At 34.5% G+C, this 14622-nt stretch overlaps 2 protein-coding genes and 1 non-coding gene across 6 annotated transcripts; all 3 read left to right on the top strand.

Annotated features, from left to right (window-relative positions):
• The first annotated feature begins 622 nt into the window (after positions 1–622).
• LOC129577617 (hrp65 protein-like) lies at positions 623–12153 on the top strand. Of its 4 annotated transcripts, XR_008689025.1 has the most exons (12): positions 669–1285; positions 1766–1792; positions 1882–2535; positions 2907–3551; positions 3744–3929; positions 9885–9944; positions 10157–10229; positions 10438–10519; positions 10726–10779; positions 11497–11565; positions 11753–11800; positions 12014–12153. XR_008689025.1 is itself a non-coding variant. In XM_055465007.1 (6 exons), exons 1-6 carry the CDS (start codon positions 917–919, stop codon positions 6101–6103), a joined length of 2124 nt encoding a protein of 707 aa, XP_055320982.1. In that variant the 5' UTR covers positions 623–916; the 3' UTR covers positions 6104–7390. The 4 variants fall into 4 exon arrangements, 2 of the variants coding, with proteins under 2 accessions (XP_055320982.1, XP_055320991.1); XR_008689026.1 differs by lacking the exon at positions 1766–1792 and having other exon boundaries at positions 670–1285; XM_055465007.1 differs by lacking the exons at positions 9885–9944; positions 10157–10229; positions 10438–10519; ... (2 more) ...; positions 11753–11800; positions 12014–12153 and adding an exon at positions 5861–7390 and having other exon boundaries at positions 623–1285.
• Positions 3593–3662, top strand: LOC129564729 (small nucleolar RNA U18). The gene has a single exon (XR_008687546.1). It is a non-coding gene; the product is annotated as a small nucleolar RNA U18 (small nucleolar RNA).
• Positions 12154–12555: 402 nt separating the features above from the next.
• LOC129577611 (uncharacterized) lies at positions 12556–14499 on the top strand. The gene is made up of 2 exons (XM_055464993.1): positions 12556–12816; positions 12889–14499. Exon 2 carries the CDS (start codon positions 12920–12922, stop codon positions 14357–14359), a length of 1440 nt encoding a protein of 479 aa, XP_055320968.1. The 5' UTR covers positions 12556–12816; positions 12889–12919; the 3' UTR covers positions 14360–14499.
• Positions 14500–14622: the final 123 nt, after the last annotated feature.

The raw sequence follows: 14622 nt of genomic DNA, 5'->3' as shown, positions 1-14622 counted from the left end.
GAGATATCCTAGCCACTAGACCATAGAGGAGATATGATTGAATACGGTAGAAAGTATTCTCAATCAAAATTTCTCATACTCACTGAATTTATGGTTGGCAATAGCATTTCTCTTTTGCACTTGGTATGCAAGTTAAGGTAGGTGATCTTTCTTATTTTTTCACGGCCGTGAAAAAAATTTATTTAGACAAAACACATAGAAGAATGAACTCAAAAACCAAATTTGTTCATGTGTTGTGTTGATATTGGAGGGAGTTAATTGTTTCATACATCAAAAATCATTATGCTTGCAATTCGAAAATAAAAAACACCATACAAATATCACCTGTGAAAATTTCACCGGAGAAATTTTTTCATTTCACGGGGAACTGTGTACCTACCTTCACTGTTTATTCAATCTGAACGATTTCATTCATATCATCATCATTGCATTTCTGAACATGCGACATTTTGAAATTATTTTCCATTTATTATTTAGCAATATATATACCATATTCAACAGTGATATATTTCGTCAATTCTAATCGCATTTACTCATATTTCTTTGTTTTATTCGAAAGTGGCGCCACCATTAGCTCACACATCCGTCACATAGCCCAAAGTGGTGTGAAGTTGGTTAAATTGAGATTACGCTTTCAACCGAGTCAAGTTGGCGAACTGAGCGACACTCGTTCTGTTCCTCCGAAGCATTCAACGTAAGTAGACGTGTTTTTCTTTGTCTCTTCAACATTTGAGAAAAAAAAGTGAAAATCCATAAAAAAAAATAAAAAGCCATCTGGAACAGAAAATTGCTTAATTAAATAAAGCTCGCGTTAAATAAACAGAAAATCATATTTTTTCGAGTTAATTCCAAGCGCATTAACTATATTTTTTGGTATAAAAAAAAGTAATTTTCCGTGAAAGTGTAAAAATCCAAGATGGAGGTCAAGAAGGAATTAACTAGTACGCCATTGCCACAACGTAACAACGCAACTGCTGCTAATGGTCCAGCCGCACCAAATGCAGCACCAAAACCACAGCAAACGGCCAATCAGCCACAGGGAAAAGCCAATCCAAATGCAAATGCCCCAGCAAATCAGAATAGTGTTGATAAAAAACCGAATTTCAATAACAATAAAAATAATAATCAGAACACGGGCGGCGGTAATAATATGAACAACAAAAATAACAACGCCAATGCCAACGCCAACAACGCCAACGCCAACAACAACAACAACAACAACAACAACCGTAATAATCAGCGTTTCGGTAATAATCGCAATAATCGTGGCGGACGTCGTAATGATGTAAGTCATTTCATTTTTTCTCTGTTAAAACTAAATAAAATGTTGAAAAGTATCGTTTGATAGCTTTTGATTGACACAATCAGAGAGAGAATTTCAAAGAAAATCAGATTTTATATTTCCAATGCCTTTTCGCCACGCTTCCGTTGAAATTTTAACCATTCAATACGAAGTGCCAGAAAGAAAAAACGTGATTCACGGTTTTTTGCTATTTCATAAAGGCAGATTATATGCTTTGGATATAGGAAGCTCCATAAAACCCATCAATTTTTATAAGGAGTGCCAAGAAGAAGCTACAATTCATTTTCAAAGAAAAAAATTTCCACGCTTTTTTTTCAAAATCATTTTTATCGTTTTTTTTTCTCTTCGTTTCATTTTCCAAATTTCGGCAATGCGGTTATCTTACCAATGAAACGATCCGCCATCTTGGAATTTTTCGGTTTGACATACGAACACGTTCACGGTGTGCTTTCCGAATTTAAGAACAAGAAACTCAGAGCGGGAGTCAAAGTATGCGATACAATCTAACTTATTTTCGTGTTTTTTTTTTCCTAAAGAATTTTTTCGATTTTTTTTCGTGGTTTTTTTTTTAAATTCAGAATTTCGATAATCGTCGCGGTAATCAAAACCAAAATCAGAATCAGAATACCGATCAACAAGGCGATAATAACGAGCAACAGAATCAGAATAATTCTGGACCGCCGAATAACAATCAGAACAGCAACAATCAGGGCAACCAGAATCAGGGCCACCAGAATCAAAATCGCTTCAATGACAACCACGATGGTCCTCGTCGTTTCAATGATAATAACGATGGAGGTCGTCGCTTTAATCGGGAGGATCGCGGCCGTAAAGGTGAAGACTTCATGATTCAACAGAGATTGCGAAATTTGTCAGGACCAACACATGAATTGCCACCCGTTGAGTACACCGAAGTGAAATTTTCGGGCCGCAATCGTTTGTACGTGGGAAATTTGCCAACGGATGTAAAAGAAGAGGATTTGCGTGAATGGTTCAAACCATTCGGTGAAATTAACGAGGCATTCGTTAACAATGAGAAGAACTTTGCCTTCTTGAAGGTTGACTACCATGCAAATGCTGAACGTGCAAAGCGTGAATTGGATGGCAGCGTGCAAAAGAATCGTCCGATTCGTATTCGTTTCGCACCCAATGCAACCACCATCCGTGTTAAAAATCTCACATCATTCGTTTCGAACGAATTACTTCACAAAGCATTCGAAGTGTTTGGACCGGTAAGTGTTGTGCGACTTTTATTTGACCAAATTTCCATTTTGTTCGTGTACCCTTTTCGCCACGCTTCGATCGAAATCACCCATTCGTTGCGGAGTGCCAAAAACATAAGTTTTTAATACAAAAACAAAGGAAGACTAAAATGCTTTGGATATAGGAAGCTCCATAAAACACATCAATTTTTATAAGGAGTGCCAAGAAGAAGCGACAACTTTTTTTCCCCTAATAAACTGAACAATTGACTCGTTATTGCCCACATTTTGAGTTAGTTGTTGTTGTTTTATTAGCTGAGACAGTTGATATGAGCTGTGGATTCAATTTAAAATCAGATTTCTAATGAGATCTTTTTTTTTAAATTTTTCTTGTTCAATAGGTCGAACGTGCTGTTATTGTCGTCGACGACCGTGGAAAGCCAACTGGTGAGGGTATTGTTGAATATACTCGCAAATCGGGAGCAATGATCGCTATGCGCTACTGCAGCGACAAATGCTACTTCCTCACATCGTCTCTTCGGCCTTGTGTTGTTGAGCTCTTCGAGCACAGCGACGACACCGATGGCTATCCCGAGAAAGCATTGAACCGCAAAACCGATGCATACCAACATTCACGCCAGAATGGTCCACGTTTTGCCGACCAAAATTCATTTGAGCACGAGTACGGCACACGTTGGAAGAATTTGCACGAATTGTATAAACAAAAGTACGATGCACTCAAGCGGGAAATGTTGCTCGACGAAGAGAAATTGGAAGCACAAATGGAATACGCACGCTACGAACATGAAACCGAAATGCTACGCGAACAATTGAGAGCCCGTGAGATGGATAGAGAGAATCGCAAAACTGAGTGGGAGAAGAAGGAACGTTTTGCAGAGCAAGCACGTAAGGATACTGAAGATCAATTGCGTCGCCGTGAAGATGATATGAACATGCGAATCACTCGACAAGATGACGAACTCCGTCGCAGACAACAACAAAACAACGACTTTTTGAAACAACAAGAAACTAATTTGTTCATGCAGGTAAACAATATTGAATACTACGGAATTCTAGCATTTCCCTTTCAATGATGAAAATAATTGGTCCGTGTTGATGAATTTATTTGATATTAACCTCAACCACATCTGATTTTGTTTTTTTTTTAAACACAATTTAATGCATGTTCCCAATGAATTGCGTTGACTTATGGATGCATTTATTCTTCTTTGTTACAGGCACAACAGTTGATGATGGATGCAAACGACTTGAATCAAGGCAATGTTGTCGCTAACGATTTTGAGAGCTTGGTTGGTGCAAGCGGAAACGGTGGTGGCAGCAACAATGGCGGCAACGGCGGTGGCAGTGGCGGCGGCCGCAAGAACTTCAACAACAATCGCAATTTCGGCGCTGGAAACAATCAGGTTAGTGACGCTTTTATTACTCGTACTAAAAATCGATTGAAATCATCATCTGATTTACTACAAATGTGCAATACTTTGCTCAAATATCTAATACTTAAGAATACCTGAAAAGAAAAGAAAAGAAAAACTAAAGCATATTCTACTGCATTTCCAGTAGATTTGGAGCTCATCTCTCATTGTTTCAACGAAACTGAAAAAGAAAATTAGTTTTGAAAGAAGAACAAATATTTCCATGATTTTCTCGGGATACATCTTTTGAAGTGTCTTATTGAAGGAACGATAGAAACACATTCATTATGAAATAGTTCCAATTCTTCGTTGAGTTAAATCAACAAATTCATTGAGCTCCAAGTGCAATCACAACGATACTTATTATAATGGAAACACGTTTTTTTTTCACTCTATATCTCGGAACATTTGAATTTAAAGTTTGGTTTGTTTTCAACAGTCTGTGAACGCAACGCATGTTTCTCTCTCCGTTGAAATGAAACACAATCAAAGTGAGATTACCTGCAATGATGTTTATTATCAATTTTTTTTTTCACTGAAAACTGAATACGAATTACATATGATTCATATATACCTTCATGACATATATGTTGTCGTGAAATAACCATCTGAGTTTTTTTGTGTGTTATGCAATATATATCCAACCAGCTTGATCTATTCATTCTTGATTACTCATGAATGGAAAATCTATAAACTACCGTGAATTTTTGTCTGCAACCATATGTTATATCTTAGAAAATTCAGTCTTTTGGGGAAGCAAGAATGTTTGCTGTGGACTTGACCGCGAAAAAATAAACTGGTTCTACTTGATGCGCGAGCAGAGGATGTAAGCTTGTTTGGTGTAACATCATTTGAATAGTGAGAAAACGATTTCTGGCCAAAATTGTTTTTTGTACTATCAATATGAAACGTGGCACCACAACTTCACCTCGTTCAGCAAGAGTAAAAACGCAAACGACAATGGGTTTTTGAAGAATGACCAAATTGTCGTAGACATTGTGAAAAGAAACATATCTGAAACATCGACTTGATTTTTACTCATACACATGAAAATGTAAAAAAAAAGAAGAGGAAAAAAGAAACCAAAGAACAAATCCAACAAAGAATGAAACTCACTGAAACATTTACTGCAAACTTATCTTGAAGAAAATGCAACCAATTACACTCTAAAAATATATCTCGTATATCTCTGAAATCATACACGCATAATTGCACGAGTACATCATGCACAAAACATTGTGCAGCTATCTCATTCTGATAAACAATTGAAACTGTAAAACTAAAAGCATGGATTGCTTGAAACTCTACTCTCATACATCACTTGTCGTCGACTACTGAACCATACAATTTGATATTATTATCATCTTCGATGATGCCAACTGTTGAACATCAAACGAAAGAATATACACGCAAATGAAGTCATGGATTGAATATCTGACTTGCATCTGAAACAACCATATGGTATGGTCCATACCATCAATTCGAAAAGATAAATCGCAAAATATAAATTGATAATAAACAGAGTGAAACTCACTTGATTGGTTTCAAATTTCTCGGGATATTCCACATTAATCGCAACAAGCTATCATCGAATAGCGATGAACTATGATTGACATATTTACCTAGGTAACATTTATTCAAATGTCGAAAACAACCAAACTTTAATCACAACGACGTCTTATTTTTCGATTAATCAAGAAAAACACAGACACTTCAATATTCGATTTTATTCCATTATGATCACCCACCTCATACCTTCACGCCTTTTTTTGTTGTAAAAGTTCCTTTAAGTTTTCCAAAGAAAATTCCGAATGTTTCTTCGATGAAAAAAAAAAATCAAATTGATTGATTTAAGTTTAAAAACAAAATGCAAAAAAAACACTTGAAATTCTTAACCAAAAAAATTCACATAAAATCAATAGGATTCAGGATTTATGGATAATCGTAATAATGGCGGAAACAACAACCAAAATCAAAATAATAATCAGCGAGGCAACCGATTTAATGACGATTTCAATCAAAAGGGTCGTAACCAAGGCCAAGGTAATAATAACATGGGAAATCGTCGAAACAACAACAACAACAACAATAACAGCACCAACAATTTGCAGCACTGGAATGACCATCGCACCGATGGCTTCCAGAATAAACGTCGTCGTTTTTAAATCAAACACACATTCACACACTTCTTGTAACAGCCGTGTTGAATTTAACTCGAAATGACAGCTAACAACATAACTATTCAACGGCTATTGAACAAAGAAACACTCCGTTTGAACTGTTGACTTGTATGCCAATTTAGTTACGATGCTAAATCGTATGACGAAACTATTCATCTATCATAAAAAACATCCTGATAAATGGATGTGTGCAATTTAACTCTCTCAAATGAAACATTTGACGCCGATTTTGATCGGCCACACAAAAACATATATATATATATGCAATGTTTGAAATTATATTATCATGATTTACAAATGCCGGCATAGTACAATTCTATTTATTTGTACTGTCGCCGTATACACAACTACACAACATTATTTTTATAGTATTTCCATAATATTCGTATTTTACGCGCGCATCATTATTTCCATGAACATTTTATGATATTAGTTTAGTTTTCCATTTGATTTTGACATTAAGTTTTATTATTTTCTGTTTGTTATTGTCGATGAATTCAGTTCATTTAACATAACAAAAAAAGCATTCAAATTATTTTGAAACATATTCTTGGGTAGAAAATTGGGGGCAATCGTTTGCCGTTTTTTTTTCAATCGACAAATTAGGACTTTTAATTTTCCACTGAGAGTTCACATTTTGATATGAACATTTCATACACCACCCCATTCAAACCACAACCAGGATTCCTTTCGACTACCAAAAACAAATCTATTTTTCTAAATTATTTTCTTTTGTTTTTTATTTTCTTTTCAATACAACATACGAACGTAACCGATAAGTTCATATTATGAAGCTAAGTATAGATAGTTTAAATAATAATCTTAGAATAACATGTGGGCCAGTAGTATGAGTGCTGGTGGATAGATTTTTTTTGTCTATTGCATACCGAACCATATTTTGAACAATTATTTGCATTGAATTTTATTTTCTTTTTCCATATGATGTATTCGAATGCGCATCATGTGTGCGAGAAAGAAAATTGATCTTGTGATCGAATTTGTTTGATTCACATCAATCAGATTCGATTGTCTACTTCTGGATAGACTTAAGGTACTAAACAAAATGAAAAAAAAAACTACTCCAACGCTAATGAAATTGACTTAAACTAGATATATTAGTCGCTTATTTTACCATAACCACTTATGATGAGTTATCTAGAGAAAGTGACGACACACACACACACACACACAAAAAAAACTATCAATTAAAATATGATCTATGTAAAACACTCGATTTTAATAATATAATAAACATAAAACATTTCATTGAAATCAGCTGACTTTGATACATTCTCAACGATATGATTCGCAACAATCAAACACATGCACTGAATGTGCCATTCATCGATTGCCAATTGCGAATTATATACATAGTTCTTTTTGTTCTCTCAAAATTATGCGAAACCTCTTAGTGTGTACGGCTCAAGATGTTTGAGCGATTTACAAAGAATGACAAATGACCAACTTTTATTTAAAAAAAAAAAAACAAAATCTTATGAACGGGTTTGAATATGAAAAATCCCAACAAAAAAATCGTAGATATTACGTGAAAAAAAAGTTTCGGAGGTGTGTGGCGGACACTAGGAGGTTTCCATGCATTCGATTTCTCTTTACAGCTTAAACAAAACAAAAAAATACTATCATCGGTGTGTTCACTTGTTTGGACACACCTCTCAATCAACAATGCTACTCATTACTTAACTGAATCGGAGATGAACTAATGTGGTTCTAACTGATGAAGCAAGCGTTCGAAGGAGACACTCGATTTGATATTGATTTTTGTCTATTTTACACATTTCCAATTGACCAACTCAACTGATTATAACGGAAACAAATTGTATACATCTCTCGCACTCACTCGTTATTTTTCTCTAATCAATCGTTGAGAAAAATAAATACTCGATAAACTGTGACACAGTTACTGTGGTCATATGCCCATTTAAAACAAATAGTTCAAATATTCACTATGAAACAATCATGGCTAAAATATACTCTAATTCCGTAAAATACTTATTTTAGCCATGAATTGTTTTACTTGCCAATAACAACAAAAACAACAAAAACATTTTAAAATCAATACTCTGTCTTGTTTATGTACCCATGAAATGGTGCAACACATAAATCTACTATGAAAATGTGCATGATATGCATACAGCGAATTCTTGGCTCTGTTCACCGCCAGCTAAATATATGCCTAGATAAAGGCTTTAATTATGATAATCCAATGATTGGATCAAATGATACGCTCGTTTACCAACTTGAATACCGTTAAAACATGCACCGTTTTTGCATGAATAAAGAGAAAACTATTAGGTTGAAAATAGGTTAAAAACAATGATTGATGTACCAGCATTTCAATTCCTGATGATTTTGTAGTTTTTTCTGCGCCAAAGCCCAAGTGAAAAAGGCTTTGATAAAATGATTGAAAAAAATGATCGTACTACATGAACTGAAACTATATCCTTCGACTGAATAAAACAAAAAAAAATCTCTCAAAGTAAAATTTTCGTTATTTTCGTTGACTTGGTCATTGAAATATAAAAAAAAAACAATATAGACAAAAATCAATATCATCAAATTACGTTGTGGAGAAGAAGAAGTTCTTGAATCAACTTTGGACTAGTTACAATCAGATAAATCGTTGCGCCGTGGCTGCGAAATGATCGAATGTTGCTGTAATGGAGTTTAAACAATTTGAATCGATATGTAAGATTTTGAAATACCTTTTAAATAACATACTTTTCTTTTTTCTTTTGACAAACCATTGTTATTTGTAATCATTCATATTTTCAGTTGAAATTTGTTTTTATTTTGTCATTCGCGTTACAAATTTGTAAATGTGTGCGTTTTTTTCGTTTATGTGTGCATTATGTGTGCCCTAAATTACTATGATGGTGTTACCAATCAATGGCTGTTTCGCTATGTCACAACAGTAAAAATGTTTGATTTTTATTGAAGGCTCTTGAGCCAAAAACGATCCTGACGATGGCAATCTTGCCTTTTGTTTACTCTCAATGTTGCCGTACAAATCATACTCGAATATTGATTGTCACAACGGAAATGTTTATCGTTTTTGCAATTGTTTGCATATTCAAAATTGTCCAATGTACTTCGCAACGCGACTCGACACAATGTGTGCAGTATGAGCATGATGCGCATACTGAAGGTAAGAAACATTGAAAAATATTCAACCTAAATCGATTGATGCAGAACAGAAACCACCCTTTTTTTACCGATAACTATGAAATCCTTTCGACATCCAATCATCGTTTACCTTGGTGTTTTGAAAATGAAAAGCATTTCTCCAAACGGTGAATCGAGGCCATTCGCTATGGAATGAGCTCAAAATTTTCATTTATACACTCAATTTTTTTTCTCTACTCGAACACAAAACCGAGTTCTCAATCTGAAAAATGACAAATCCAACGAAATTCAACGGAAAAATCAGAAATTATGCGACGTTTATTATATTCAAGGAAGAGATCAAGCTTTTGATTTCATTTGTTGTTTGTCAAGAGATTTTGTCTTTATTGAAACATCATTTTTTCCGATATATTTTTTTTCGTGATCGATGGCAATACGCAAATTTTGTTGAACAAATATGACGCAATTCCCAATTTATACCACTGCTCTAATGCAAATATGTACCAATTTATTGCTTTATCTCAAACCAAGCCAAAATAGGACAACCAATGTTTCAATTTAATTCAAAATGATGCAATACCCATTCATAACCAAAAACTAATGATTTTCTTACGATTTTCAGACGTCACTTTGGAACAACCGACTGCAATTTCGACGATTGATTCTGATTTAAGTCGCAATGGTGAGTAAACTCTTTTTTCAACCATTCATTTTCACAATTACAATGATCAAATTCACGATCAAATTATCCCCCGCCAGAACGATAATAACTGAAGTCTGGTATTTTGAACGATACGTATCGTACATTGGATGAGAAATTGATTCACGAATTAAATTGATAAAAAAATCGAATTCACAAAATATTAACTCGATATTTTCTCTTTCACATTCTAGTTGGCATTACATTGAAACTGTGGATTCCTTAAAAGGAAAAATCGTTGTCTTCAAATGAGAGATTTGTTGAATGGTAAGAAAACCCTGGAATGATTTCAATGATTAATAATTTCAATGATTATAAAAAACTCATGGGGGGTGCATTTCTAAAGTCTGGTATTATTTAGTGATGCTTCTATCATACATTGTTGATATAATTTGTATGAGCATTTTGCTGCCCAAAACAATCATGAATTTTGTTTAATTCACCCAAAATATTAATTCAAATTTGAAATTTACAGCGTTTCCTAGTCGGCATTACGTGGGCAACTATGACTTATCGAATTGAAAATCACTGCTTGTGAATGACAGAAATCTCAAACGGTAAGCATATGTGACATTCATGTCGCTAAATTTTTGTATCTCAATGATTATAAACACGGATCTAATTACTGAAGTCTGGTATCTGGCGAGGTTCTATCATACATTGTGGAATTATCATTTCTGAGAATATTTTTATGCAAATCATTTATGAAATATATTTTACCACGAAAAATACTAATTTTATGTACTCTTTATTTTTCACATAGGACTCTGGTTCAGGATGGTCCAACTTCAACTACATCTTTGGTTGATTGATACAGGTAATTTAAAACCAATCGACTCAATTCAATTCAAATTCGGCGTATCGAAGACCATTTCTTTCGTTAAAACAAGTTTGAAGAAACGGTTCAAAATACAGCCAAGAACAAAATGTTCTCTTTGACGGTCACTGAAAATCTTGACTATTATGTGTGATTTAATCAGTAACTTTACGAAGAGAAGACAAATTTTCTGGAAAACCAAAATTTTAATTTCATTACAAAAAAGTTCAATTGCTTCTGATTAGCAACAGAAATGGTAGAGTCAGTGTCGTGTAATAGATTTCAATGTAATTTTCAGTTTGAATACTTCAGATATTTTTCTTGATTTGTTCACAATTAAAATCAAACACTTTCGTTATTAATATCGTCTCGTCGGGTTTCAAAATCTACCTTTAAATTTAAATGAAATGCTTTTATACCTCTCCCTTTTTCATTTTTTTTTTTTCATAATTTTCCAATTCCTTTATGACATTGACTCTGTTTCTCTCGCTGCATCAAAGGGTGATTGAACTATTTTTCATTGAAATTTCAATCGACCACGATTCGGTCGATTCATTAATGAGGATAATAATTACCGATTGATTTGCAAAAATGAGAATAATCATTTTGGCTGCAATTTTTCTTACGAAAATATTGTACTGATCTAGCGTAGCGAAATGAAAGATCAACCATTTTCAGAAGACGTTGAATTAATTTCGTGTTTTCTTTTAATTCCAGAGCTCAAACTGAATTTTGAGAAAGGGAGCCGCAGTGTGCGTGGCCAGTCAAATTCTCGCATTATGAAAGGTAATTATACTTTGAACGATAAAATGAAGAAGTGATTAAAATGATGATAATAATTACCGATTGATCGTGTATATGAGAATACTCTTTGGCTGCAATTTTATATTGTATCTGACTCTTTTTTCCTGTAACAACATTTCTTCGAAATCATACGACAGAACTTTAATCATGGTTGTTCCATTTTTTGCAGCTCGATGTACACAGGACAACATCAAATGATGGTTTCTCAGAAGAATAGGTAAGAAACACTTGTTTGGTTTCAATCTGATGACTATTCAGAAAAGAAACGATGGAGTTTTGTAAATGATGATCCCTATTCATTTTAGTCTTCTTTTCCCGACATAATAACATTGATGATAATCAATAGATACTGATTTTGCCAAAAAAAACGCTTCTTCAAAATGATTTGCTCTACTTGAGACTAATGAAACGTTCCCATTGTTAATTTCAGATTGACTGAACGAAGAGGCTCGGAATCGGAATGGATTGCAGCAAGAGTAAATATGCAGGTAAATTTTGATAACGGTAAAGTGCATTTTATTACAATGATTTGATGAACTGAATAAAAGCAGAAAAAAATGAAAAAAAAAAGTTTTTTTTTCTCTATTTGTCATACTTTCTTTGTCCAAATTTTTAGCTCATTAGAAGAATGCTTTAATTACGTGTACAAATGACTTCAAGTCATTTGCCAAAAGGTAATTACAACAAATGCTAGACGTGGCACTTTCTATTTTGAAGCAATTCAATGGTAAGAGAGTCTCTAGGAAAAAAAACTGTTTCTTCATACTTGCAACGGATTATCTCTAGTTTTTTTTTTATCTCTGTTGAACTGCTCTTATCGAAAATCCAAAAACCGTATTTAACTTTGAGGGAAAAAATCCAAATCTGCTCAGCTGAAAATTACTCGATTATGACTACAATTTGGTAAAAAAACAAAAAAGGCAAGTACTTTCTTAGCTTCTGGTACAATTTCTTATGGAAATTTTTGGATCAACAATGAAACCGACTTGTTACTAAACCATCTAAAATGCTGAAAAATTGAATTTTATAAATGGCGAGCTACAGCTCAATTTATGTAGCATGTGTCTCCACCAATCGACGACAAAGCGTACAAAAACATTTATGATTTGACATTTTTGCTGTCAAAACAGTGAAAATCAATTAGAAAAACAACAGTGCAAAGCAGGCAGAAAATCCGTCGGCTTTGTCATTTTTAGAGAAAAATCAAAGTAGTATTAAAGAAAACGCATCAAGGTAAGGAGTTATTTTGTGAAAATCATTAAAAATATCATTTCGCTGACTGAGTTGTAATCGTTCGCGATTTAGAATAAAACCTAAAAAATCATCGACATTCAGAATGAAACCAGCGAAGCGGGCAAGAATTGAATTTGAGCCAGCCAGCACATCTTACACAATATTAAAACCACCACGGCCAGCAAAAATCGAACAAACTGCTGACATATTTCGGTTAAACGATGATTGCTTCGAGGCAATATTCAAATGGTTGTGTGCGGTCGATCTACCTGCACTGCACGAAACCTGTGTGCGTATTCAAAATTTGGTCAAAGTCTACTTTGGACGCAGGTATGCAAATAAACGCGCCGAAATAGCTAGGATAAATGGAATTGTGGCCGTAAAAAAGTATGGTGAACTGAAAGATGTCATACAGAATGTGTCATTTCGAGGAATGGCAAAGCAAAGATGGCCTAAATGGATGACAAAACAGTACACACACGATGACATAGACTTGTTGATGTACTACGTACATTCACAGTGCAATGAATACCCGAAAGTTCTTCGTTTCGAGAATATGATATTGGAAGAGAAGGAAGGTAAAATTATGGACAAAGTCTTGGGGCGCGTTGAAGTTATCGAATTTGTGAATTGCGAATCAGAAGAATTTTACCAGTATGTGCTAAAACGTAGCACGAATATCAAAAGTTTAACCGTCAAACAGTGTGCATTCCCCAATGGACACGGAGTGGCATCACCATGGCTACAGCAACGTTATCCATTGCTCGAACATTTAGATATTCAACTGGATGGCACATCGAGTCATTTAGAATTGGACGTGTTTATGCAACGTAATCCACAGATAAAAAAGTTTACATGCCGTTCACGGTTGTGTTCCTATCTGTCGAAAATTCAAAATGTCATGAATGCGATTGCTGCCTTGGATTTGGAGGAGCTATTTTTAACAGTTGGTGGCGATTGTGATTTTCGCAGCATTTATGCACAACTTTTGGACATTTCGGGGCGTCAACAATTCCGGCGATTGTCTCTGGAATTTGGCAGCGCCGACGTTAAGGACGTTTTCATTGATAATTTAAACAATTTAGCTGGAATTGACAAATTGTATGCACTTCATATCACAAATGTTGACTTTGCCAAGGACCTTCCAACAAACATCGATATGCTAATGAACTTGAAAGAATTGCACTTGAACAACCTTGCAAATTGTGACTATTCCGCCAGAATGATCGCCAACGTGACACCAAATCTTGAGCTATTAATTGTACGAAATTCATGCTATTTCACACCAAGTGTCGTAAATTTTATACAACCATTCATTGAATGCTTGCCAAAGTTGAAAAAAATCGTTTTGGCACACGACGTCTGGCCGCGCATCAATCATCAACTAGCATTTTTAAATGGGAAAAGACAACAATTGCACGGTGCATGCATGGTCATCATTTGGACACAACCACCGAAGGCAGGACTGAAGGATACACCAAAACTTACTGGAAAAATATTGATTCGAATGCGCCCACTGTACGATGAATATGAACATCTTTAAACTTATTGCATATTGCATTATAAATTTAGGGGAAATTTTATGGAACTGATCCGCATTATAATTATAATCTATGAATGTTTTCATGACGAAAAAACCACTAATTTTTTTTTTCAAATAAAATAACCATAATGTACTGATGATGAAGTGGAGTTTGACCTTTTTTTCCCCTTGTAAATCTCCATATGGAAATGTACAGACCGTACCTTACAACAAGTAAATAATTACTCATGATTAGCAGGTAGTTGTTTCAAAAAAGCAACAGG

The sequence above is a fragment of the Sitodiplosis mosellana genome, unplaced genomic scaffold (assembly GCF_009176505.1).
Source record: "Sitodiplosis mosellana isolate CC-2019 unplaced genomic scaffold, AAFC_SMos_1.0 Smas_scaffold_1, whole genome shotgun sequence".
In the NCBI taxonomy this organism is placed as follows: domain Eukaryota; kingdom Metazoa; phylum Arthropoda; class Insecta; order Diptera; family Cecidomyiidae; genus Sitodiplosis; species Sitodiplosis mosellana.
This window is presented reverse-complemented; position numbering and strand designations above follow the sequence as displayed.